The following is a 27406-nucleotide window of genomic DNA, read 5'->3' on the forward strand; positions in this document are numbered from 1 at the left end:
GTTAAACGCACACACTGGTTAGGTCAAAGGTTATCAGACTGATGTATGCCAGCATTGATCTGACAGCTCCTACATCTCACAGCCATCATCCCATCCTGCTCTGCGCCGGTTCCCCGCAGAAATGCGCCAGTCTGCCACGTGAGGGAGGCGCAAAATGAGATCTTGACCCATTTTCCCTCTTTCTCTCTCCTCCTCGGTTTGAAATATGAAACCTGGTCCATTTCAGCCAAGTCTGTCCCCCGGGCTCCCAGTTCCTCCAGCGCCAACGCTGCTCTGCATTAGCCAGCTTCATTTGGCTTTTTCACACTTCAACCAGAATCTCAAAGGAAACTTTTGCGCATGTTTTGATCCTGCGAAGCACCCACTCCATCATTGTATCCAATTATCCCACTGACGCGGGTTTGGATTTGTTTCTGCAGAGAGTTTGTTTTTAACTTTTTTTGTGTGTTCCTGCTGACTGGATGAGGATCCTGAAATAAACGAAACTGTGTTTTTTTTAATGAGAGCATCTCTCCAGCCGGCTTGTTGACCGGGATGCGGGTGGCCATGATTGTAAGCTGAGCTGGTGAGCGCATCGCCTGCATCCTTTTCTTTTGTCTTTGTTGCATCTCTGCCTCTTCACTGTCACTGGGATGTAAAGACACTGAAGCACTGTGCTTGGTTTCTTTTCCTCTTTACACCCATAAAGGAATAAACTCTTTATTTTTTTTTTCGCGAGGGACAACCATGGCGAGATTTCTGTTGAACATGCGTCTTGTTCTGGTTTTATTCGGATTATTTTTGCTCTCGTCTCCATCTGCAAGAGCCGAACCGGAGCCGCAGGACGAAGAGGAGGAGGAGAGCTCCTGTCAGGGAGCTTTCGACCTCTATTTTGTGCTTGATAAGTAAGTAGAAAAACAGCTGTACGACTGTTATTTATCAGACATAATGGGAACTTCACCCAGCCATTAACCTGTAGGCTAGCAGCTTCCCCGGTGAAAAAAAAGTTAGCAAAACACCCCAAAAAACAAGCTAACATCTGCGTTTAGGCTACTTTTTGTGTTACTGTTAAGGGTTTTATTGTTTGTCTTTAACTGGTTTGTGTCATTATTCAACTGAGGATGAAAGGGAGGCTTATTTCCCAAACTTAGCGATAATTACATGAAAGTTTCAGCGTCTGACATGACTGACAGAAGTGGACAATAAGTTTTTGGCTAACGTAATCAGGTTAGCTCAACGGCACCGCTGCATCTGGCCGCGCGCGTTCTCGTGCGCGTGCCCGGCGACGCTGGAAAAGGAGGCTGACTCGCAGAGTACAGTCTGCTGAATAAGCAGAAAGAGGGATGATACGGGAACGATCTCTCTGCAAGTAAAAACCCCGCTGCCCCCTTTTTCTTCACATAAAAAAAACAGCAATGCAACGAGGCTGTGCTCTTTCTCCCCTGCCTTGTTTGCTTAAGGGACTTTTTTTTCCTGCTCTCTGCTCAGTGACTTGCTCACCGTCCTCTCTTTCATTTCCACTCTCTGAACGCCCACGTAGGAAAAATGTTGTGGTTGTGTGACATCTTAGCGCTGGACTTCAGCTGGGGAGAAAATAAAATGTCAGAGGAAAGCAGGACTGAACTTCCCAGAGCGCCTGATTCTTCTTTTAGAGCCTTTGCTGTACGCTCGATGCCCTTTAACTCAACAAACTTGTGTGTTCTGGCAATTTGCAAACTCAATAAACACCAAAAAGACATTTTAAGACCTTGTTCCATTCATTGTAGAGACATAAGTATGACAATAATCAGTGGAACAAAACAAACCACCCTCATTTCAAGCCACTGGTGCAAATTTGAAATATAAACTTTATTGTGGCTTTACTTTTCTCACTAGTTTTATCTTTAGACGTGGCTACCCGAACCCGGATTTAAAGCACATAGCTGTATCAGCTCTTATCCTACATCTTGCACAGATGGAACGATGCCAGGAATAGGGAGGGGAAACAAGAAAGGACAGGAAGCAACTACATTTATGGAAAATGTGGTCCCAATTTGGAGAACAAAATGTTGCACGCATCACCTTAAAAGGCCTGTTTTGTTTTTTTTCATTAATGAGGGTGCGAGAGAGAGAAGTGAGAGGTTTGTGCAGATTAGCATCAACGATGATTGTCAAAAATCTCATACGCCACTGGGTGGATGGCTTCATCCGAACGGCTTGCGTTTTTAGCACTCGTGGCCCCCGGTGGGATTCAGCGCTTGGTGACAGCACCTTTGACATTTTTGCTGGCGTTTGCTCCAGAGTAGAGGTGGACACAAAGCGTGAGACTGCTCCCCAGATGTGGAGGGCTGCATTTGGCTTGCGCTGTGCGGTAAACACTGACACATGCTGCAAATAAAGAAACAACCTCTTTTTTTCACAATGGCAGATGCTATTGTTAGCACGTCTGCGTGCCTTGGTGCCCACTCCAGGGGTGACTAACAAGGTTCAGACATTGGTCGTGGACTTCAAACAAGAGGAAGCTCATTAGAGACCCCCGCCCCCCCCAGCCCCATCCCTCAGGCCTGAGTTGGTTTTATGAGACACGGTCTGAACTCCCTGGCCTGGTTGATCCATATGGAAGGTGTAAAGAGTGTGAGAAGAAGTGTGTTTCAGTATGTAGAATAGCAGAGGATAAAGGGTATTAAAGTGGTGACAGTCCTTCCATCATCAACGTAAGACACAAACAACTACTGCAAGCATTGCTCACCTAGACTTCAACCCTGCATGGTTGTGTTATTGGAAGCACCCTTTTGTAAATCACTAAAGAGTGCTCAACACACTGTATTTTAAAGCAATAACAAGAGACACAGAAGATTTTATTGCCAATCTTTCATTCTTTTGGAGTAGTCTTTTAAGCCATGCAAAGTAGGACAGGAAGTTCACTCAGAGTGAGTGACACAATGACTAGACTGAGCACTTAGCAGAGGGAAAAACAAGGCTGAGGTTGTTTATATTGTGGCCACAGAGGATGTCACTTATTAGCTACTCCTCTGGTTGTAGCTGTTTTTATTAGTAGTAGCTGCTGTGGTGTCAGCCCAGTCACCAGGAATTTGGCTGCTATCAGACAATTCTGATACAAATCTAACCTGGTGCCAACGTTTAGACTAGTACCCCTGCAGGGGATAGTGTGCCTATTATGGTGCAAGGTGTAAAGTAAAGCCTTAACCGCACTTTAACCAGCTGTGTTTATAATGGAAGAATAACTAACACACTGGCTGTTCTGTGAGTCTATACTTTGGCTAAATGCTAATGTAAGCATGCTAACATACTCAGAGTGACAAACTAACATGCTGATGTTTAGCAAGTATAATGTTTACCATGTTCACCATCTTAGATTACAGTGTTAGCATTCTAACATTTGCTTATTAACACAAAATACAGCTGAGGCTGATGGGAATGTCATTAGGTTTGATGAGATATTTCAGTCAGAAACAAAGTAGGCCTACTCTGACTCACCAGATGTAGGTTAGACTGTGGGTAAGTCTGCCATATTGCTGTTATATAACTATTTCCATTCTTCTCCTCCTCCATAATCTTGGTGTTCTACATGTATATGAGAAACTGCAACAACCTTCAGGCTAGCATCCTACATGCTGAACATGGCAAGTAACACAGACATTAACCTGGGCACTAATGGTATGAACGTAAACGAGTTCCTCCCGAACTATTAGTTACTACCTAACTGCAACTATTTTGCAGGGGCACCGTCACTGCATCCTGGGCTTTGCGCCACACAAAACATTTGTGATTACAAATAAATACAAATAAGCCAGTAGTTGTTTTTTTACCCATATAGCAGAATGATAATATGTGTAGCCACACCTTTCCCGCTGTGAAGATAGGTCTAGCTTTGCGAGACTACAACTAAAGTGGTGGACAGCCCTGAAATTGCAACCCAAGAGCTGTTAGCATGACTGAAAACATTGGCACTAATCAACATCATGTCTGCAGATAGGGTTGCTAGTGTTCAGCTAAAGAGGAGAAGGATTTGGATGGCTTGGTTTCATTAGGAATGAAGAACACACTTTGGGGACTGTGTTTTAGGTGGAGAGGAGTCATGCAGTAAGTTTCAAAGTAATGAGGAAAGATAACTGCTGCGTTGGCTCATAAAGTCGACTCCAAAGGCATTTATTGCACACTTGGGCAGATGATGTCACGTCATGGCTTGAACATGTAGAACAGTGCTCTCTGAGACACATGGGTGGCTGCAGTCTGAAGGTTAGAGAGGCTAGCTAATGGTTGTCTGGTTGCCAGTTTTGGACATCTGGGACTGGGTTTGGAAAATCTGGGCTATAGCGAGACCTGCTATCCTCAACTGCCCCATGCCCTGCAGGAGTATATATGATATTCTGAAGGCAAGCAGGGTTGTTACAATTCCAAGTAGGTTTCATAGGGGTGAGGGGTAGCAAAATAACAACCAGTGACAGGACAGAAAGGTTGCAACAAATAAATGTAGAGGTTCTCCCTTCAAGTCCCAGCAGCAGACTGGTGTTAAACTGTGACTTTAATACTCGGGCACCATTGACTAATAGGATACAGATGCTGGAGTAAATGAGAGACTGCTTACACATATGTTGGCCATGGGCAAAAAGACACAAAACCAAAGGCCTCCAAATAAAACCTAATGAATATGACAGTGTTGATTGAAAAAAAAAAAAAAAAACATGAACAACAATTCCAACCAAAGATGATTTCATTGAGTAAAACGTGCTATATGGGCTATAGCCACACCCCACCACCCCGCAGTTAAAGATGTGACATCATACTCCTGAGTTGCTCCTCAATCAAACATGCAACAACAATTAAGTGATTTCTTCACTACTGTAATCTGCAGCAAGCTAACTTGCTCACACTGACAATGCTAGCATGCTGATGTATAACAGGTTTAATGTTTACCATGTCAGCCATCTTAGTTTAGTGTGTTAGCATGCTAACATTTGTACCAGTAAACACACTAGAGCTGAGGCTGATGTCATTTGTTGTGTAGATATGTGGTCATAAAGCCATGTTTTGGATGCCGCTTTATGGATCCCACTGCTTTTCTTTCTAAGACCCAATAGCCATTGAGATTATTTGGTGTTTAGTTTTAAGCCCTATACTGCTGCATATGTACATAGAAGGATGTATATTTGCTGACTCAGAGCGGGCGGGTTGCAGCTTGCTGTTTAATATGGAACATGGAGCCAGATGAATGGTTTGGGCGTGTTCATATAGGAGACAAAGGAATTCACCTATAGACCAAATGCTTAAGTTCACCTCTAAATCAGGACTGCATTTAATGGTCTTGTTTATGCTGAGTGGGCACAAATTATAAGACACTCATGCACAAAATAATTTCAGTTTTGCTATCTGTGCCAAAATGTATGGATAACACCATCAGCTGAGGAGGATGAAATAAAAGAATTAACCTTGTAGTTGTATTTTGTTAATTACAATTTTCATGAGAGATCAACAAGGATGCAAACAGAAACATGACAAGCTGCCTTTGCCTCTTTCCCTTTGCGTCAATGTTCGCCTGTTTTTTTTACCCTTCTTTTCCACAAGCTCTTTCCATTTGTCCCAGACTCCCATTACCTCTTCAATCCATGCTTATCATTGTCTTACTACTGCAGTGTCATTGTTTTAAGATGTTGAGATAAACTATTCTCGCACCACTTAAGTGCTGCCACAAATGACAGACCTTGGCCGAATCACAGCTGTTTCTGTCTTGTCTTTATAATCTGAGAACATTAAGCTGGCCTGCAAATGGTTTTGTTGTTGTTGATGTAGTCACAAGTTGGCACACGGGTTGGGCGTTGGATCACGCAGCCTGAATCCTGGCAAGTCAGTGGAAAAACTAAACTGCAGCTGCAGTCCATAAATATTTTTGATGATGTCTTGCTGTGGACGACGTCTTAGCTGTGGAATGGTACTGTCTCTGTGTTTTGTCATTTTGATTTTTGCAGTGTGTTGCTTTGGTGCTTTTAGCAGGAAGAAATGTCTTGTTAAATGATATCATGCTGTCTTCAGTCCCTCAGGGACAAAAACAAGACAAGAGGTTTTAAAGAGGATGAATGGTACTTTAACTTGAAACCTCCTGGAAATTAATGATACATGGCTGACTGAAAGAACAGTAGAAAGTACATTTTAAATGATCAGATAATGAAAAATCTGTCTCATTTGACACACTTTTCAAATGCCTTTCCACTAGCTCGTTTTTTTCCGAACAATTCCTCCCGGTTTTGGAACAGACGTGCAGCATTAGCTCAGCAATCACGCAGTAAAGACTCTGACTTCTGCAATGGCTGTAAAAGTAGGTTAGTGGTTTTAAACAAACAAATCCTTGTGCCCAGTCAGTTAAATTGGAGCCCCACCATTGGCTGCAGGCTGGGGTGGTGTGGGTAGGCCCAGCTGGAATTGCAGACAGCCTCCTTAGTGGAATTGGGAATTTTTTTTGTTCCTTTTTCGACACTTTGAACCGTGAGAACGAAGCTGAGAGCCGCTAAGCCCTCAGACCGATGGGGCTTTTTCCCACATGCTGTCATGCCATCGCCCTCTGGGAGAAAAGTGCTTGCTGGGTAGTTGAGAGTGGGCACGCTTGAGAAAATAAAGATGGTTTATATCAAACATGCTTCAGCTGTAATATCCTATGCTGTAGTTACAGGATTGCAGACAGTCATCAATTCCCTGACGTTCAAAATGGCCGCTTTAGGGCCCTAAGCACAGTTAGCTTTTTTGGAAACATCAAACAGTTTTGTCCTTTGAGGGCCCCTTGAGCACCTTTTCTTTTGGGTGCAGCAGAACAAGCTGTAAACACACTAGTTATATATTACTGACCTATCCCCTTTGACAAGTTGATATGAATCATTGTTAGCAAACAGCTTCTCATTTACACCCGTCCAACCAGCATGGAAGTCCAGAATTCTGTGTCCTGTCAGTTTCGTTTAGGTTTATACCAACTCCTAACATCTGTTAAGATACTAAATATGCCGTTATTTTCACCAGCTTATCACTAACTGTGTCTAACTGCCTTTTGGTCGTGGACCAGTAGCTTACAGTGAGCTTGATTTTTGCTGAAAACAGCTGCCTGTTACTGTGTACAATGACACTCAACCGCACAGTAAATTTGTGAGCAGTAAAGCCAAAACAATTAGCTGAAAGTTGCTGTAACACTTTCATAGAGCTGTGTCTTTGTCAGTATGAGAAACATTTTTGACATTACACACAGTTTGACATATTGTTAATATGAAGAATATTGACTAAAGCTTTAAAGTGGCAGACTTGTTTATATAATCTCTTTTAACAAAGCATTTCTCCATACCAGAGTGGTGATGCATGCAGCTGACACAGCACTGTGGAGAATGCGAGGCTATCATATTTTATACGGTTGGTCATTGGTCAAACTGTGTTTTAACGTTGTCAGCATAAATGCAAAGTACATATTACTTTAAACGCACTGTTACGGTCCTGCAAAGACTGCTCTGCTTCATTGCTTTATGCATTTCCATAATGTGGTCTATACTCGTAGTGTCCCGCCTCTTTGTTCTGTTATTGCTATTTCTCTGTCCTCTGTTTTTCTTGTTCTGTCTCTGTCTCGCTGTTTTTCTGTTTTTCTTTGTGCTTTCCTCAACACACACACACATTCACACACAGTCTTTCGAACACAAACACACCATCTGAGTCATTTTCTGCAGATCCAGCCATTGAAATCTCACCCAGCCAGCAGAAAAATGCATTATTAAGAAAGATTGAAGATGTTTTTATTCTTCAGGTCTTCTCGGACCCTTGGGGGACATCTATCAAATTCCTGTCTCCTCTTGACACGGTCTGTTGGGCATCGCTGAACAGTAATGACGCGTATGGCTTCCCTTTGTGCCCAAAGCTGTTTGGAAACAGTAGATCACTACACTGAATGTTAGAAGTACTACAGTAGCAGCAGAGGAAACTACATATCTCAACTTTGTATACACGAGAACAACTGGATTTAGAGGTGAATGTAAGCTGGGTTTTGGTTTAGCATGTTTGTTTGTTACAAGAGCCGTGAAGATGCTCATTTGGACAAGAGGCTGTAGGTGCCTGGGTGGGGTTGAAGTTGACTGAGCCAGTGGCAACATCACAGCTGAAGAGCAGACAGTTAAGCAAACAAACTCAACCTCGAATGTACTCCCTCTGTAAGCCTTATGATCCTAATAATCAGTAAACGGTTTTCACCATCTAGCATTACTGTAAGTCTATAAATTATTGCCTTATTTTAACATACTCTAAGGAGAATTTTATTCAATTCCCATCATACTTGATTAATATACAAACTCCTTAATGATGTAGCATCTCCCCAACTTAGACCTTCATAACTCAAAGAAATGCTAAGGACAGATTAACCAGATCGATGATAAGAGGGTGTGATATCATCCCAATCAGAAGCCTAATCACTGCATGCTTTGTTGGTCATCTTCCTGATTTATTGTCAGATTACTGTACAACCTTTGTCCTTTTAATCACTTTGTTATTCAGTAATTGTCTGCTTTGATAACACCACAAAGCCAGAAATGTGCTCCTGGTGAACATGACCACAGTAGTAGATGTATGTATCCATGTATACTGCTATAGCACAGGAAAAAAAAGAAGGACTAGAAGAGGGGAGAAGAGGCGATGCATATGGACTCAAACATAAGGGGTCAGCTTTCTCTTGTTTCATGCTAAAGTGACCACAGGCTTCAACACTCACACTTGCATAGCATCACAATTTTCAGGTGACACTCATGTACAAAACAACATCTGAGATTATAGCTTGAAGCGCCTGCGTTCATATACTTGCGTGTTCCTGCACTTACTCTTCCCTCCTGACTTCTGCAATTGTTTTGTGCTTTTTCTTCAAAATCAAATTAATTCAAAATTGGGTAAAAAGATGAAAACTGGCCTTTTGGCAACACTGAAGTATTATCACTAATGAATTGTTCCTGTAAAAATATTTAAAAACAAACATAAATATGTTAACTAGTCAGTGATTTTTTTACTCCTTGCTTATGTTATCTGCTGGTGGTGGTGCTTCAGGCTGTTTTGACACAGTTGCCAGCTGTGCTGGCTGAAGCTCTTGGCCTTCCAGTTGGAGTTTACTTTGAATCATCACTTATTTCCTCTGGCAGTCAAGTGTGCAACAGAGCCAACAGATTTTTCACATTATCTTGTAATCTCATCGATAAGGCTCCTCATCTTTCCCTAGCTCTTTCCTTTCCTTCCTTTTCTTTTGTTTCTTTTTCTCTCAGCACTCAAATGGCGTACAGCCAGACACATGCTCTCCATCTTGCTCAGCGAATCCATCCAATCGAGAAAAACACTGTCACTCGGCTTTGACGATTTGCTATGACATAACTTCAAACTGCTGTTGGGCTTTAACACTTTGTCGGCAAATTGTAACGCTCCTCACTCTCCAATCCTTTATTTTTCTTACGTGTCCAAATCCCAAACCGCTGAACCCAGGCCATTAAAATTAGATCAAAGGATTGAGGGGGAAAAGGCACCGCATAGAATGGTTTCATCAAGAATCATAGAATGAAATGGCCCACTTCCTCTCCCAATGCTGTTTGGACAGGTGAGTGAAACTGCAAGCTAGGCCTCGGTCCCACGATTGCAGCTACCTCAGACAATTGAAGTGTTCCAAGGCAAACAAGAGCCATTGTGGTTCAGAAATAAAGATAACCATTTGAAAACCAAAGGTGGGAGTCCTCAGATTCACCCTGATGTTAAATAAATACTCAAAAATGATCCACTGCACCTCTACAAGACTATTAGCTGCAGAGAAGTCTCAGCAGACTTTATATTCTTTCCCCTACGTTGCTGTAATGGAACAAGTTACAAAAGAAATTGGCTGCTGCCCTTCCTTTAGGTCAGAGGCCGTCTGTGTGTGTGTGTGTGTGTGTGTGTGTGTGTGTGTGTGTGTGTGTGTGTGTGCGTGTGCGTGTGTGCGTGCGTGTGTGTGTGTGTGTGTGTGATCCTTGTCTGACTATTTCTGTTTGCGCTGCACATTTTGTTGAACATCCAAGCTAAACACCTCTCCTCCACCACCTCAAGTTTTTTATATTTTGGGAGGGTTTGGTTTACCTTCTAAGGTCTTGTCCTCTTTCTTTGCTCAGTCAGCTTCACAGGAATTTAAAGCCTTGATGTGGGAGGACAAGTCATGTCATTAGATCAACATCAACGCTGAGAAAATGCTTACGTTGGATGTTTTGTTGACCAGCATTTGTATCTGCTCAGACTAGACGAGTCACAAGCACTGAAACTTACATAACATGTATATGTTATTGTGGATGCTTTTGTTGTATTTGGAGTCTAGGGTCTACATATTACCAGCATGGGTGGCCCAAGGGAACCCAAACCTGAACTTCTAGCTTTGGCAGAAGTTGCAAAGTATTGGGCCCAATCCCAATACACCCCTGAGGCCTACCCCTCCGTTTGGGCATTCACGTCTGGGGGGGTTGTCCCAATTCTTGTTGGGATGGAGCAGTAGGGCTACCATGGCCATATTTTTTCTTTTCTTTTTTTTCTCTTTTTTTTCAGATGCACGCTTCAAACCGAAGGTTATGAGAGCTCTCTGTCAGTTCGATGTATTATGGTCCTTTTCTTTTGAAGAAGCAAATGACAATTGCTACTTATTTGCTGATATCTCAGTAGCTAACTAGCTAGCTAGCTAATGTTATACTGTTTTTGCTGATTAGTTCATGACAGTCCCGAATTCTACGTACACTCCCCATACCATGTCTTTCCAAAGTAACTGGTGCCAATGTCTGCAAGACGTATGTGTACTTGTACTTGGGATAGATATAACCAGCATGGGTAACCTAAGGGAACCCAAGCATGAACTTCTAGCTTTGTGCAATGCTTTGTTCACTCTTCAAGAGTCTTAAAGTTGCTTTCTTTCTTAGCAGCTTGCCTTCGTCTGAGCAATCAATCTGTTTGTTTTCCTTGGATTTGAAGTTGATGAAGTTGATGAGCTGGCTCCCAGTTCGACTATGACGGCTACTGTTGCTTGTGCTGATTTCTCCTTGAAATTATTCAAAAGGCACAACAATTCAGCATCTGCAAAAGTAATCACTGATTAAAAGTAAATGAAGCTTCCTTGACGCCTCTTTAAAGTGAAATTAGTGGGATTAGAAGAACACATAAAAACAATATTCTTCATACATTATCCAGTCTACCAAACAAAGCATTTAGAGTCATGTTTGGCAGGATAAAGAGCCTTAAATGTCTGATACATGATGGAAAAGTCCCTGGTAGTCCCTGGCTGTGTCTATCCCCCCAGCCTGGTCAAAAAATACCCCTCTGCTTCCAAGCAATAACACAAAAACACTGTAGGGTATAACCTCAGAGATACTGGCAGGCAAATAACATTAGTCACAATTCATTTCCATTTCAAGCTTTGGTCTTGTAGCTGGTCCTTTTTTCCAAGCAACTCCCAAGACTCAGGCTCTGTTGGTTCCTGTATCTTCAAATATCCAAAGATATTTAAACTTTGTTGATACTAATCTCAATTACAGAACAAATGTTTTCATGCTTTTCTTAATGTTTTTTGACCAAAGTATACAAAGCCTACAAGCAAGAAATAATTCATTCTGTTTATTATGGCTAGACATGACTCTCAAACAGCTTTCTGAGCATGCTGGTTGCTATCACAACTAAAAGGTAAGCTAGGATAACAGTCAGTGTTTAGTCTGGTTCCCATTAACTGCTATACACACTGATACAAACTGACAATTTCCAGGCCTATTGTTAGACACAGAGTTCAACTCCTAAGTGAAATGCTGACTTTTAAAATGATATCCTGTTTAATGACACTCAATATTGTGCTTTCTTGCGGTCAACAATAAAGTTGTAGCTCTCAAAATATTTTTGGATTTTATAGAAATACTTCTTAGCTGACTGCAAGTAAATGGAAACGGTTCAAGAAATTGAAATCCCACTAATCCATGTAGATAAAAAATGGTGTTGACCTCCTGCCCCATACAACACATCAATGCTGGCCAGTTCCAGTGTCTAATGCCGTTACATCAGTGAGTCAGTACCTAGAATAACATTCAGGCAGCCTTGCACTTTATTCTAAGTAAGCTTCATCCTCTAAACAGTTCTCCAGTTTTACCAGAGTCAATTAGCTCATTTCCCATGTGTCATCTCTCTGGCTCCCTCGCTAGCTAACGGATGACCTGCTGACTGGGTCACATCATGGCGGAAGTCCTCTCCCTTAATGCTCACACTTAATTAAATTGCCACAAACAGACACAGACGCTCACTCACACACAAAGTCTGCCCAAAGGAAATGAAGGTTACTCCATAGGGAGTTTTTAATAATTGTCCAGTTTTAGGGGTCCCTGGGGAGACCAGGACCTGTTTCCTTAGCCTTCAGGGGCTCATTCAGGACATGAGGGGTGCTAAATTACACACCAGACTGTGCCAGCCTCTTTTATCTCAACAGTACACTTATTGGTCCCAGTGTAGCGCAGGCTGATTGATCAAAGTTGTTACTGTAATAACGTTTGTGATACATTAACAGGATGGTCCAAGTTTTTTATGAAATTTAGGTTAAGTAACAGATAAAGGATGTACTAGCTCTGTTGCTAGCTAGATGGCTAAATAGCAAGCTAGCAATTGATAGCGAATATGGAATTACTGTAAAGCAATATTCCAAATAAAAAATCGACACATTTTGTCACAGATAATTTTGATGGGTAGTGAAGTTACAGTAACAAGTAAAACATTTGTGTTTGACCCAGGATGCAAACAGCATGTTCTTACTGTTGTGGAGCTAACGATTTTACCCCCTGTTGTTTTTGGCCAACAAAGCTGTACTTTTCTTGTTTGACTGCTCTACCATATGGAGGTTAATGTGTGTCTGATAGATAGCTTGAGCCTTGGTATTTTGTTCTTGCTGAACAAATCTTTTGTAATTCACAAATACACAGGAATTATATTTTACAACTCCTTCTGTCATTCAAGCTCCTTCCAGCCATGCTAATAACAGCCATGCATTAAGGTTACCTATGCTGCTTTTACACTAACGGTATCATGAAAAGCGCAAAGCTACTCTGGGATAATTCTTGCTTATTCCTGCTCTTATTGTTATGTACTTTTACTTTCTATGTGCATTCATGACTGTTGTACACGACTCATAACATGATTCAAATCATTTCAGCAATGGTGGTATATCTGTAATTACAATAAGATTAAATTTCTTAGACATAAGAAATGTCTAATGTCTTATTCCCCTGTCTTAGGTCTGGCAGCGTGAAGAATCACTGGGATGAAATCTACTACTTTGTGGAGAATTTAGCTGAGAAATTCAAAAGGTAAGACACTTCATGTTAACACATTTAACCCATCAAATATGTTGGAAAAACGTAGAACTACATAGTTGGACAGTGTACTGTAACATTTGAGAAGTTTCACAACCGGACTGTAGGTCTCTCAACAGCCTTGTTGCCTCTGTGCTCGACTTCCTGGAGCCCTGAGATGTAGATCACTAAAGAGAAACACACACTTTACACAGCAGTCACCCCGGTGAAGTAAAATAAAATCTGTCCCTACAGCTACAACTCGCCATATGCTAAGTCACTCAGCATCCAGGCTGATGTTTCGCTCCATCTCTGCAGTAGCTGAGCTGACGTCTGGTTTCAGTGGGGTTACCAGCAGGGACTACAGGCTGGAAGGTCTCTATGTGTATGAGCAGCCTGTGTTTTACAGTCTTTTTAGAATGAGAGGACGGCAAAGAGTGATGGATACTTAGAAAAAAAAAACACTGTAATAACACTGCAGCTTTAAGTGTCTCAACTCAGATCTTTTTACCCAAATGTAACTCAAAACACATTTTATAGTAAGTTTGACTGTTGACTTCCTTTTATAAAGTTTTCAGTCTTGGTTAGAAAAACAGTAGTGTTTTGTATCACCATACACGAATATGTACATATATGAAATACTCTTTAAATATGCAAAACCCCTGATTATTCATTATTTTTTATAATCTGAACATTTCAGGCAGAGTGACACTTTGCACAGGAAGTCAGTTAAGGGAACTTTGTATCCTAGTACCATTTTGGACCTTAGCAATACAACACAATAGGTGTTTGCTTTTGGCTCGTGGCCTACCATTAAGTTTCTAGTTTTTCCCCCCTTAGAGAAAAAGTTTGGGCTCTCTTGTAATGAAGCAAATGAAGATATTGTAGATATGACTGAAGTACTTGCATCCTCTCGTGACAAAACAATGAACTACACTACCACTAATACAATGCAGCTCTAGAGCAGCAAGAATGCATTGTAAAATGTGTAATTTCAACAAATGGCCTCCAGCTCGTGGGTGGTTTTGTTTTGTCCGTACTGCATGAAGGCCACAACAACACCTGCAGCGCTGTGATTCAGCCATAACAAAGACATTTCAGCGCAAATCTGCATGAACTTACTTTCTCTCACAAACAACACAACACAGTTTTAACTTCAGATAGCTGCATGTTTGTTTACATGCATGTAATTCCTTACTAAATGTAATTTATCCACAATAAACAAAAATATACAAACGTGTCCACATCTGAGGATTCAGTGACGAAGTCTGAGTATCAACTTTGAAGTCATTGTCACGCACACTGGCACAAAAACATGCACGGTGTCACTTGGTGTCTTGGTGAGTTGGGCTGCAATCCCAACGGATACATACACAACCTGTTGGAGTGAGCTCAAAGGAAAGGAAGTAATTTTAATCCACTATTGTTTAAATAAAAAGAGTCCAACTCATTTTAACTCTGGCATGAAAACTAAAGCTCATGATAGGTTACTGCCAGTTATTTTATGATTCTGAGCAAAACAATATGTTGCAGTACTGCTATAACACAGTAATGACACAGTGTTTTGATTAATCTCAGATGATGTGGAAATGTTGGTGTTACTTCTATGTTTTGCAAGGTGGGAAATCACCAACAACGCAGCAGCCAAATTCTGTGGAATCTTGTCTTTGGCAGTTTCCGTCAGTCTTTGGCACGTATCATCAGTAATTGCTTAATCTGTGGGGATTTTAGTGCTGCACATTAAAGGTTTTTTTTTCTGTTCCAGCCCCATGCTGAGGATGTCCTTCATAACATTCTCCTCCAGAGCATCCACCATCATGAAACTGACGGAAAACAGGTAAATAAATCAGGGCTGATCAACTCTGTTGGTTCGAGTAATTAATTAGGTACAACTGACTGAATTGGGTACGACTGAAGCCGACTTTATGTTTTAAATAAATGTTATTCTAGCATGGAATGCTCTTACACAAGACAAACAGTCAGTCATAAAGTAAACTCAAACTATTGCAACCAGATTGAAAGCAGATGCTCTCTGTTGTTGCCTAAAACTCAAGTGTTGTTTTGTGTCAGAGAGGTTTGTGTATGAGAAGTGAAGTTCCCACAGAGATGTCTTCAGTTTGTACTAGTGCTCCAGTGAATGCAATAAACAGCATCAGGTGGAAATGTCTGTTAGCGATTGAGACATAATAGACCACACACTATACAGAGAACATGGTGCTAATTGTGTAGAGAAGAGAGAAAAACAAAGGCAGAGACTGCAGTTTAGATTTATCAGAACCAACTCAGCTGTCTTTCTTCTCTGCAGAGTGGACATCAGAAAGGGACTCAACGCTTTGAAAAGAGAGATTCCTGGTGGAGACACATTCATGCACCTTGGATTGCAGCGGGTAAGCCTTTGTTGTGAGGCTTTTTTCATGTTATTTGACACTAAGAATTAAACAATCAAAATTAAACTTAAATGTGAAACCTTTTCCAATAATCTGACCATGAAATTGTCTTCTGATTTGAAGGCAAACGAGCAGATACACCAGGAGAACTTTGGTAAGAATCAAATAACCCATTCATATGAAAACCTACTTCTAAGTTACGAATCATGATGAAGGTTACAGCCTGTATGTTTCTTCCAGGCACGGCCAGCGTGATTATTGCACTGACAGACGGAGAGCTGCAAGAGCACCAGCTCATCACGGCACAGCAAGAGGTAGCGACTTCAAACTGAGGCCCGATTTCCTAAACTGCTGCAGTTTTAGCGTTAACAGACGCAGAAATACCCTCAGTGTTGCTTGGAGTGCCAGTTTTCTGGAAGTAACAGATGTATTCCCTCATTTTTTCCAACAGGCAGAGAGAGCCCGGTCTCTTGGAGCGATTGTGTACTGTGTTGGTGTCAAAGACTTCAATGAGACACAGGTAAGGCCCATGCCAGTGCAATAAACGATGGTATGGTTGGCTGGTTCACACTTATGTTCCATACATGTTATACATCTGGTTTGAAATAAAAACAATTCCCTAAACATCCTTGTAATGATCTTTTAAATCTACAGGCCAGTTACAGTTTTCCATGCATGTACTGTATACCACATGTGCTCAGGAATCCAGAGTCGTGGAAGCATCCAAAATGCTGTTACCTCCATGTTGTGTGGTGTGTATTCAGTGGCCCCTTCGCAATTTGGCTAACCCATAATTTAAAATTTCCTGAAAGCAGATCCAAGTGATTTTTAACCCAGAGCTGCCTCTTTGGCCTCTGCAGATGCCAACACACGAGGCTGGACTGGAGAAAATGTCTGAATAATACGCAACAATTAGCTTCAACATGATGATGACGGGGATGATTGAAGTTCCTGTATTTAATGGGAAAGATATATCAAAGTTCAAAGTTCAAAGTCGACTTTATTGTCAAAACTGCAATATGTACAAGACATACAGAGAATTGAAATTGTGTTTCCCTCTGTCCAGACAGAAATAAGAAATATAAGAATATAAAATAAAATAGAAATATAGATCTAAAAATAAAAATAAAAATAAAATATGTACAGCTAAGAGACATTCGGGAATATAAAGTCCGGAGATATAAATAGTGTGGAATAGGTATGTCAGTATTGGGATTGGATATAAATATAGATATAAATATGGCAGTTTGATATAAATATGACAGTATAAAATGGTGTAAACTGGTCTATGACAATGAAATTGTAAACATTCTTACACAGTGCAAATAGATTTTAAAGTGTTTTTGAGTTGTAAAAGTGGCTGGTGCCATGGGGGGGGGGGGGGGGGGTCAACAATGTCCATAGTTAGTGGGGGCAGCGGGCGGAGAAGGAGAAGGAAGGGGGGGCAGCGCTGGGAGGGAGTTCAGCATCCTGATGGCCTGATGAATGAAACTGTCTCTCAGTCTGCTGGTTCTCGCTCGGAGGCTCCTCATCCTCCTCCCGGAAGGCAGGAGACTGAAGAGTTGGTGGTTGGGGTGGGTGGGGTCGCCCGCAGTGCTGAGTGCTTTGCGGGCCAGACGTGTGCTGTAAGTGTCCTGGAGGGAGGGGAGGGAGGCACCGATGATCCTCTCAGCTGCTCTTACTATGCGCTGCAGGGTCTTCTTGCAGGATGCAGTGCAGCTGCCGTACCACACAGTGATGCAGCTGGTCAGGATGCTCTCGGTGGTTCCACGGTAGAAGGTTGTCATGATGTGGACTGGTGCTCTGGCTCTTCTCAGTCTGCGGAGGAAGTAGAGGCGCTGCTGAGCTTTCCTGGCCAGTGATGCGGTGTTCCTGCTCCAGGAGAGGTCCTCAGAGAGGTGCACACCCAGGAACCTGGTGCTGCTCACTCTCTCCACAGCAGCTCCATTGATAGTCAGTGGAGGGTGCTGGGTGGAGGCTCTCCGGAAGTCGACAACAATCTCCTTTGTCTTCTCCACGTTCAGAGAGAGATTGTTGTCTCTGCACCACTTGGCCAGTTGGCTCACCTCATCCCTGTAGTTTGACTCATTGTTGTTGTTGATGAGCCCCACCACAGTCGTGTCATCCGCAAACTTGACGAAGAGGTTGGTGTTGTGTGTTGGTGTGCAGTCATGGGTCAGCAGGGTGAACAGTAAGGGGCTGAGCACGCATCCTTGGGGAGCCCCTGTGTTCAGCACGATGGTGCTGGATGCGCTGCTGCCGACCCGGACTGCCTGTGGTCTTCCTGTCAGGAAGTCCAGCAACCAGTTACGGAGTGAGGTGTTTAGTCCTAAACAGTCCAGTTTCTGTATCAGCTGCTGGGGGATGATTGTGTTAAAAGCTGAACTGAAATCCAAGAACAACATCCTCACATATGAGTCCTTAGAATCCAGGTGGGTGAGAGCTGAGTGGAGGGCGGTGGAGATTGCATCATCAGTGGACCGGTTGGCCCGATATGCAAACTGGTACGGGTCCAGGGAGGGAGGTAGGATGGATTTGATGTGCTGCATGACTAACCGCTCGAAGCACTTCATGATGATGGGGGTCAGTGCCACGGGGCGGTAGTCGTTGAAGCACGATGGGGAGGTCTTCTTTGGGACCGGGATGATGGTGGTGTTCTTGAAGCAGGTGGGGACAACAGCTTGGCTCAGGGAGGTGTTGAAGATGTCTGTGAGGACATCTGTGAGCTCCTCTGCACAGTCCTTCAGCACACGACCAGGAATGTTGTCCGGTCCTGCAGCTTTGCGAGCGTTGATCCTGGAGAGGGATCTCCTCACGCTGGCTGGAGTCAGGGACAGCACCTGGTCATCTGGAGGGGGTGTTGTCTTCTGTGCAGGTGTGGTGTTGTCGGCTTCAAACCGTCCAAAGAAGTGGTTCAGATCGTTCAGCAGAGTGATGTTGTTGTCACAGGTCTGTGGTCGAGGTTTGTAGTCTGTGATGGTCTGTAACCCCTGCCACAGGCTCCTTGTGTCTCTGCTGTCGGTGAAGTGGTGGGTTATCCTGTTGCTGTACTGCCTCTTTGCAAGTCTGATGCCACGGGACAGGTTGGCTCTTGCTGATCTCAGACCAGCCTCATCACCTGCTCTGAAAGCAGCGTTCCGGGCTTTCAGTAACCGATGGACTTCCCCCGTCAGCCATGGTTTCTGATTGGCCCGTACTGTGATGGTCTTGGTGTCCGTGACATCATCAATGCATTTGCTGATGTAGGCAGTAACAGTGTCTGAGTACTCCTGTATGTTGATGTGGTGGTTGTAGGTGGCTGCCTGCTTGAACATGTCCCAGTCTGTGGTGTCAAAGCAGTCCTGGAGTGCTGAGGAGGCACCCTCTGGCCACACCCGTACCTGCTTCTGAACCGGTCTGGTGACTTTGACCTTAGGCCTGTATGCTGGCATTAGCATAACAGTGATGTGGTCCATATATGAGACCTGAGGGGAGGTTGATCTTCACATCAGTACATTTGAGTTTAATTTGGTCTTGTTCTAAAATATCAAATATCAACCACTCAGTGTCGACCACCTCTGAAGGTCAGAGGTGTCTCCTCAACCACAGTTACAGAAAAAACAATATGTTGATTCAATTTTTCAATGTACATATTCAATAAATGTATTCGTCTCCCCATTCTCCTCCCTCCACACCTCTGTCTCCACCTCTCTCCCCTTTTCTAGCTGGCCACCATTGCAGACACCATCGAGCATGTGTTTCCTGTGCTGGGCGGCTTCCATGCCCTCCGGGGAGTCATTGATTCGGTAAATAAACTCTTCTCTGCGCAGGGATGCATTCCTGTTGCTCAGGCTCAGAAACAGGTCGTGCAAACGTCCACATTCATGTATTTATCTTCAATCTGTCTTGTGTTAGTACAATCACCTTTTATTACTCCCTCGAGTGTCGGAACTGACTTTGAAAAACAAACTATGAATACACAGAAAGCTCACTCAGTGACTGTAATAAGAGTGTATTTAAAAAGTTACTTCCAGCCTTGTTTGTCATCAGCCTATCAATCCAGTTACTTAATTGGTTCTCACAATGCACAAGTTCAGAAGTTTTGCTTAATTATAGCCCGCTATCTCAGTACAACAAGTCTTTGTGTGGCCTGGGCTTATGAAACACATAAATAGAGAGGACAGTACAGGCAGGGTCACCCCAGTCCTACTTGTGTTTCTCCTGAGAGAAACTAATAATTTCAACAGTTTCCCTTTTTGTCTGTTTGTCACAGTGAAGTGGTTTCCTGCTATATAATCCAGAGATAGACAAAAGCCAGCGTCTCATTTCTGGTTGGCGACTGTCAATCTTACTGGCTGAAATAGCAACTGTCACAGACAGATTTTAGAAACTATAGCTAGCTATTTAAGGCTAAGCCCCATGAGTTGCTTGAAACACTGTCTGCAAAGAACTTAGGTATCATACATGTTTGTTATTTCAAACAGTATGTTTTCACTTTAAACATCACAGGAAAAAAAAGGCTTTTTCTATGTGGACTTTGGCCGGCATTGTTGCAGTGTAAAAGTCCCCAAATACAATAATAAGGACACAGCAGCTAACTTTAGCAAACGTTCAGGTGGTGAGAATAAGGGTGAAGTCACGCTTGAAAAGAACTAGTTCATTAGTCGTGCTGTCTGACCATACTGGTGCGTTTGTGTACTTAGCTAGAAGACGACTGTCACAAAGAGGCAGGACGCAGTAATCACTCAACTATGTCTGTAACTTTGCACATTTTAAAACTCTCCTGGACAATATTCATAGTGTTGCTCTCAGTTATTCGTATGAAAAGTAACTTGAGAGAAGTACGTGTCAATCTAGGATTGTCGGTTTCGGAAAGTTACAGTACTGACGTCAAAAATATGTCGGGGGAGGGGGTTTCCTAAGCCATCTGACCACCTGACAAGCAGTTCTGATGAAGTATACTTTACTGATGTGACCATAGTGTTCCAAATAAGCTTTCCAAGAAGAGGAAAGTTTTCAAAAGTGAGACAATGATACAGTATGATTAAGGAAATGACTTAATTCATAGAAAGCCCCGAAAAGCATTTTTATTAAACTCTCGACTTGCGTTATTTATAACTGTAGAATTTGACAAACCTGCCAGCATTAATAAAAAAGCAGATAAAATAAATGCTGTCTTTCTTCTCGTTTCCCTTCCAGATCATCAAGAAATCCTGCATTGAGATTTTAGCAGCTGAACCGTCCAGTGTGTGTGCAGGAGGTGGGGAGCTAAAACCACACACACACACACACACACATACACACACACATACACGCAAACACTAACTGAATTAGGTCTCTCCTGAGTCATCCACACCGGTGCCAGCCTCCCATCATTTCTTCATCTGTGTAATTTCATTAACTCAGTGCCCTGTCTCCCCTTCTCTCACTTCAGTAATGACAATCCCAGACTGAAAAACGCCCATATATGGGCATCCAGGTCACTAACAGGAAATCTACTGGGACAGAGTATTGCAGTAGGGATAATATTATAGGGTCTTATTAAAAGGATTGACCGTGAGAGAGTGGCGGTGGCGAGATTGGCTACAGCTGAAATGTAAAGTAGACAACAGCCTTTAGTGTCCTGCCAAGAGAAAGATTATGACAGTTAAAGCAACATTAAATGGACATTAAAAGGCTCAAATGAACAGATAAAAGCAGGGGTTGATTAAACACTTTTGGCAGTGGCAGAAGGAGTTTTACTATTCTTCACATCTGCTTTTTCTTTTATTGTGCAGTGAATAACTGTCAACCTTCAAGAGGAAAACTATTTCACTCGAAACTAAATAGTAGTCGCTGGTCTCCTGCTACAGAGAGTGCTGTACTGTTTGGTTCAGTCCTGCAGGCTCAGTTTCATCCTAATGCATTTCTAGCATTAGATATTTTCTCTGTGTTTCAGGCAACATTGCAACTATTGAAGTTGATGTCCAACAATGCTACAGTTTTTATTTGGCAACACAGTTTAAATGTTATTGTTCTGACAAATAAGCTGTATTAGAGGCCCGAGCCATTCAGAAGCTCCTCTGACCACACTAGGTGGGTAGATGTAACTGTGCAGTCTTCAACATGAAAATGAGCCTCATGTACAGTACATACAGTATAAGATGTCATTTTGCTTGGCGAGGAGTCTAAAATGTAAAACATCGATGTGTGCCATGTAACCAGAGTCTTTCCAAGTGGTGGTGAGAGGAAATGGTTTTCTCCATGCCAGAAACATCAACCAGGTGCTCTGCAGCTTCAAAATCAACGATACCATTACAGTCAGTAAGTACACCCACACTTCCCTTTTTTCTGTCTTCTAATGTAAACCCAACATGTCTGTAACAAGGTTTGTCAGTCTCTTTTTTATCAGTCTTTTTTTGTCAGTGTAGTGAATCTGTGTCTTCCATTTTGGAAAGCTCAGACTGAGAAGTCGACTTTGGAGGATTGTACATTTATCAAAATGTTGTCTTTTCCACGTAGATGAAAAGCCGGCTGTTGTACAAAACACATACTTACTGTGTCCAGCTCCTGTCATCGATGAAGTTGGGAAGTAAGTGCCTCTTGATTCTTCTACGATTGATTGTTCTCAAAGATCCTCCTTCAACTGTCTTGAGGGGAAGCGCTCATTGTATATTTCACATTAAGTGGCATCCACGTGCACCCTAGATCACGTTCTTTGCTTCAAACACAGAGAAACACATGAATGCATACACGTGTGTATGGGCACAGTCCGTAAGAAGCCTGCCATACATTAGCTCCTTTTACGATCCCTATCCATGGCCGCATTCCTCTTTTCTAGATCCCAGTACGGCTTAGCAAAATATAAGGGGCTCTGTAGCCGTGCCGGCACATGCAGTGGTAAACCCTCCATGCGTTTGTCCTGCTTCTGTCCTGAATTAGAACAGAACAGTGAAAACAACTGGAGACAAATGGTTTTTGACTAGACACTAGTAAGTCTAGAATAGAAACTTCCTCATCCTCATCCCATGACTTTCTTAATCTTTGGTTTTGAATTGGGATGACACAAAAAAGAGCTGATGTTTTGTTTTGTTTTTTGTTTATCATTGACTCATTTCTCCAAGAGGCAGGCATCTAACCAAAAGTCTATTCAAATAAACACATTGACTTCGAGACAAGGGAAGTGCAAAAATGCTAACCCATTTCCTGGTTATAGGACTCATCCTTGCGTCACAGATCTGCTGAATGTGTGCACAGGCAACTGTTTGATAAACATTTTAGCAATAACAACCTTATAAGATGATAATAATATTCATTTTGTGTTTAAAGCTTGTTCAGGTGCCTTCAAGTGGCTAGGAAATCTATTAAAGCAGCTTCAAGGGCTTTCAAACTACTGTTAACCAATGTCCACATGGACCATACACAAGTTAAAAGTCTCTCTGTCTATGTGCCTGTACTTTTGTTTTACCTTGGTACCTTTACTTTGCCTAAGTATGTGCTGCAGGGTGAATCCTTGAGCATTTTAGAGCTACAAATGGTGTCCTTGTATTGTCAACTCTTGATGGGACTGTATGATCATCTCTGTTCTGATCAAAACAAAAATGTAGTGCTTCTTTGTTTGATGATCCGCCATTTTGCCTGTGAGGAAAAAAACATTTTAGTACACTGCTGGCTTTAGACTGAGATAAGTGGGAGGAGATCTGATCATAGTAGGTTATATTTGTTGCTTTAGTATCAGGTTTATTGATTTACGCATTAAAATACATCTTGTTTCAATCACTTCAATGTTTTCTGGCTCAGTGAGGGTGAAGAGGGAGGCAACGGGATGGGAAAACTAAGACAACTGACACAACCACACGACAGTCACACAATTTTCTGGTGTAACCAACCTTAGCCGCGGCCTGAGTCTCTCTGTATCAGCTGGCCATAGTCTCTTTTTAGAGCTCAGCTATGTTCCAACATCAACAATCCACAAACCAAAGTCTTTATGGGAAGAAAAGTACAACAGGCCACAGAGGAGAAGGTTCAGTGGACGGTGGTTAAAGACTTTTCAGCGCTGGAGGAGAAGGCCTGACAGCCAATATTAGACACTTTTTGTATTTGTGTTGGTGATAGCATACTTCTGTCATCATGGTACAAATTCCTTCATTTTATTCTCTAGTTGAAGTCATAAATCTAATTAACATTCAATATTTGCACTGGCAGTGTGTGGACAGAGAGAGGATATGATTTTAACTGCAGTGGGGAAAGATTTAAACAACCTGGACGGATGATTTGAACTCCGAAGCTTTAATCGATACCCTGGCAGAAGGGTCGTAAAACTGAGGGTACATCATGTGCCATAAACTTCCCTTTAAGCCTTTGTATATTTTTTCTGCTCTTGCCTTCACTCTCTTAAACTTTCCATCTGATCCCAGCAAAGCTTAACCTCCTGATTCTCCAATCCCAACTTATCTCTCCCCCCTCCCCCTCCTCTTTCCTCCCCACCTCTGCCTTCACGTTCGGTGCCACCGTGGCTCTTTTCACCAGCTGCTTTGCCTCGCTGGTTGTTTTCCAGCCCCCCACCTCTCCTGCCTGCCTGTCTTTGCACTTTTTTCTCTGTGTGTATCTGTCTTTTATTCGTATCCGTCACAAAGAAACTCCCTCTTTCATCCCCTGTCAGTCTTGTACTCTCTGACAACAGCCTCCTTGTCCAGTTTTGGCTGATCAAAGCTGTTCAGCAGCTAGCCTTGTCTTTCAAGTGTGTGGTCATGTTTTTTTATGCAGCTTGATTCTCGGCAGGGTGGAAAAAACTTCAGAGAACGTGTTTAAACTGTTCCATTAATCCCCAAACTAATAAAGTTGGTTTTTGACTGATTAGTAGGTGTTTATGTCATGAAACTGATTTACTTACTTGTGATTGCTGCTTTGTATTCTGTTCTATTTTCTGATCATTTGAGTATAAAATGTGTTCTCTGTGACTATCTGGACTTGACATGTGTGGCCAGTTATACAAAGGAAGAAGATAAGGTGACCCACATCACCTAATGAGTGACAGACGGACTCTAGTGTCTCATCCAAGTGTGTGTGTGTGTTCATGCTTGGACAGCCAGCCCTGTCTGGTTTATTTCCTTGTTTAACAGCTGTCAGACAGGGTGCGCTACAACCAAAACTTCCTGCCCGCTACTTTGTTTCCTCCACACCTTTGAATTCACACTGGTCAGTTTTCTTTGACTTTTTCTTCTCTTCAGACCAACTCAGTTTTCTCTTTTAGCATCGCCATTTCTCTGCCTTTTCTCTTCTTTTAATCATCAATAAAAAAATTTAAAAAACTTAAGTTTAATGGCTTCTTGATGAGCTGCACCCAGACTAGATCATTATTTTTGGAAACTTTTGAATTAATGAAGTGTAGAGGATGTTTATATTTCTCAGTAACATCACACCTTTACTATACAGTTGTCCTGTAGATTGTCCAGGTCATGTTTAAGGATTCTCGGCTTTGTTTGACAGAAATATCCAGTTATGTAGCTCATCGTCATATTGTTATCCAAAAGTAATGAAACATGTTCCTTCATTACAAACAACATGTAACCTGACGCGCCAGATGTTTGTTTGTTACACAGAACCATCTGGTAAGAGGCACTTGGACAGTGTTTAGAAAAGGGCAGGACATTTCAGAAAATACTTGGCATTTAATTGGACGAACCATCTGCCTATTACCATCGATCACTGGCGAAAGATATCAGCAGAGCAAGTTGGTAAATCAAACTTTAGATGACTACAGCCAGTCAAGAGAAGAGTGAAAACATCTTTTCCATTGAGAAAAGCCTTCAGTTGCATCTTTGCTCTTCATTCAGTGATGAAATCCTCTCCAGTTCTGATGTAACTGATGTTATAGCATCTACGCTAACCTCCATTGTTGTTTTCAAATGAACAATCGCTTCTCTCGCTGGTCGCCATCCATCAATCCAGCTGCCTTTAAAGGAAAAACACATGAGCACTGTTTTTTATTTTGACTCTATCCCACATTCATCAACCATACAAACTCACAAGAAGAAACAAATCTGTATTCATCCTCCACTGAAAATAGTCCCCAACAAATAACAAAACTATATTTATTCCTGTTTGAAGAACATTGGTTAAAAACTCCAGTGCCCAGCTGTTCCGGGAAATAACTTAAAACAAAATTATATATTTGTGACCTAGTTTAAAATAATTATGTCTTTAGTACGGACAAATGTTCTTGGGGCAGACCTCCCTATCCGCAGACAGGATAGGGAGGTCCGAAAGACTCACACATTTGCTAACTTTGATGTTTGGTTGGGAATTGTTAACAATGAAAATAAATCAGCCTATTCTACAACAATATTAAGATCCACTGTGGTTTTTAAATGGTGCTGCTTTGGTAATTAAAACCTAAATTCATCATGAAATGCTTTCCAATGCTTTGTCACTACTGTTTTACTTCTTCCTTTTATACCAAACTCTGTAGTTGTCTAATCTGCGTACATAATTTTTCACTTAAATCTGAAGGATGTTTTTCACCCATACTGTGCATGAACACATACCCCCTATTAGCCTGAAGACAGTTCCAATCCCCTAGTTCCCATCTGTTTGTTCTCAGAAATTATGGTATGCAGTTGTTCATGAAGTTCATCCACTGAACCAACTCTTCTCTCCCTCCACCCTCCTTTTTCTTCAAACCAGACAGACAGCTCTCTGAGTTAGAGTAAAGACAGGTTTATCGGTCAAACAGCCTGCTTTCCATCTGTCAGACTTCATTCACATCCACCTGGTCCTCCACCAAATAAGAACGGAGGGGGGGGCATGTTTAAAACGCATGCCTTTCATCCAAATGTTTTGAAGATCTGAACGAGAACAGACTCCCAAAAGAGGCCAGTGGAGGTCACATGAAATTCCTAGAATTGTTGTTCCCCACTCGGAGAAGGACGAGTTCAGATGAGCAAGAAAGACTCACACAGCTCCAAAAATCTTCCTGCGAGGAGTTTTGATGTGGATGAGGTTTGGACTGAAGGATGGGCAGAAGCATGTTTTGACTGAAGTCTTTCTTTGCTGTATTTTTGATTCCATAAAGAAATAATTTGGTAGCTCCAAGTTGAGACGGCATAGACTGCATTTAATGAGGTGGCAGATTGTTCTCATTCCTGAGAGTTCAATTATCATGGTGTCATGTCTTGGAAAAACACACAACCTGCCAGATTCATAAAAGCAACATTTTTCAATCAGCAGCTCGCAGATTGTGTTTTATTTTTTCCATTTCCATTTTCTTCAAGTCCATCACCTATCCCTCGTTGGCCTCCGTGCCTGCTGTGTGGCTCAGTGGGTCACACAGTCACACCTACAGTTTGTTGTTTTTTCTCTCGTTTTTAACCACAGTGGAAAACTTTTGTATTCGGTTCATTTGGGTTCAAATTGCTCAATTACAAGTTAAACAGGGCTCGTAAACAACAGTCAATCGACTCACCAAGTAGCTCATATTCTGGATACAGTTCTGGTAGCATGTTCTCCTGCCAGGTTAGACATTTTGGCAGCTGCTTCCAGCGTCTGTAACCTTAGACGAAATAGCTGAATGCGAGCGTCAGTCTAGACATCACATTGTTCTCAGCTCATAATCCCGGGTGTTTCGTGGTTGTTTCCTGATGGTTCATATTCTCAGTTCTAACAAACCGCCTAACAGTTGCAGGCAGTTCGGTGACGTTATTTGGTGTGAACCCAAGTTCAAATGACATCATTCTGGTCAAACAAACTGAGCTGAAGGAGGAA

General features: G+C 42.2%; 1 protein-coding gene across 1 annotated transcript in view; it reads left to right on the forward strand.

The window, feature by feature from the left end:
- The first annotated feature begins 272 nt into the window (after window positions 1–272).
- Window positions 273–27406, forward strand: part of antxr1c (ANTXR cell adhesion molecule 1c) — a 41361-nt gene continuing 14227 nt past the window's right edge. The window contains exons 1-11 of the mRNA XM_073490009.1: window positions 273–884; window positions 13242–13313; window positions 15064–15135; window positions 15604–15685; window positions 15809–15839; window positions 15926–15999; window positions 16137–16205; window positions 19390–19470; window positions 20864–20924; window positions 21869–21967; window positions 22166–22235. Of these exons, the coding sequence (XP_073346110.1) occupies window positions 727–884; window positions 13242–13313; window positions 15064–15135; window positions 15604–15685; window positions 15809–15839; window positions 15926–15999; window positions 16137–16205; window positions 19390–19470; window positions 20864–20924; window positions 21869–21967; window positions 22166–22235 (869 nt within the window). The 5' untranslated portion in view covers window positions 273–726. The remainder of the gene's footprint in view (window positions 885–13241; window positions 13314–15063; window positions 15136–15603; window positions 15686–15808; window positions 15840–15925; window positions 16000–16136; window positions 16206–19389; window positions 19471–20863; window positions 20925–21868; window positions 21968–22165; window positions 22236–27406) is intronic.

This window comes from Pagrus major, chromosome 20 (genome assembly GCF_040436345.1).
Source record: "Pagrus major chromosome 20, Pma_NU_1.0".
NCBI classification, from domain to species: domain Eukaryota; kingdom Metazoa; phylum Chordata; class Actinopteri; order Spariformes; family Sparidae; genus Pagrus; species Pagrus major.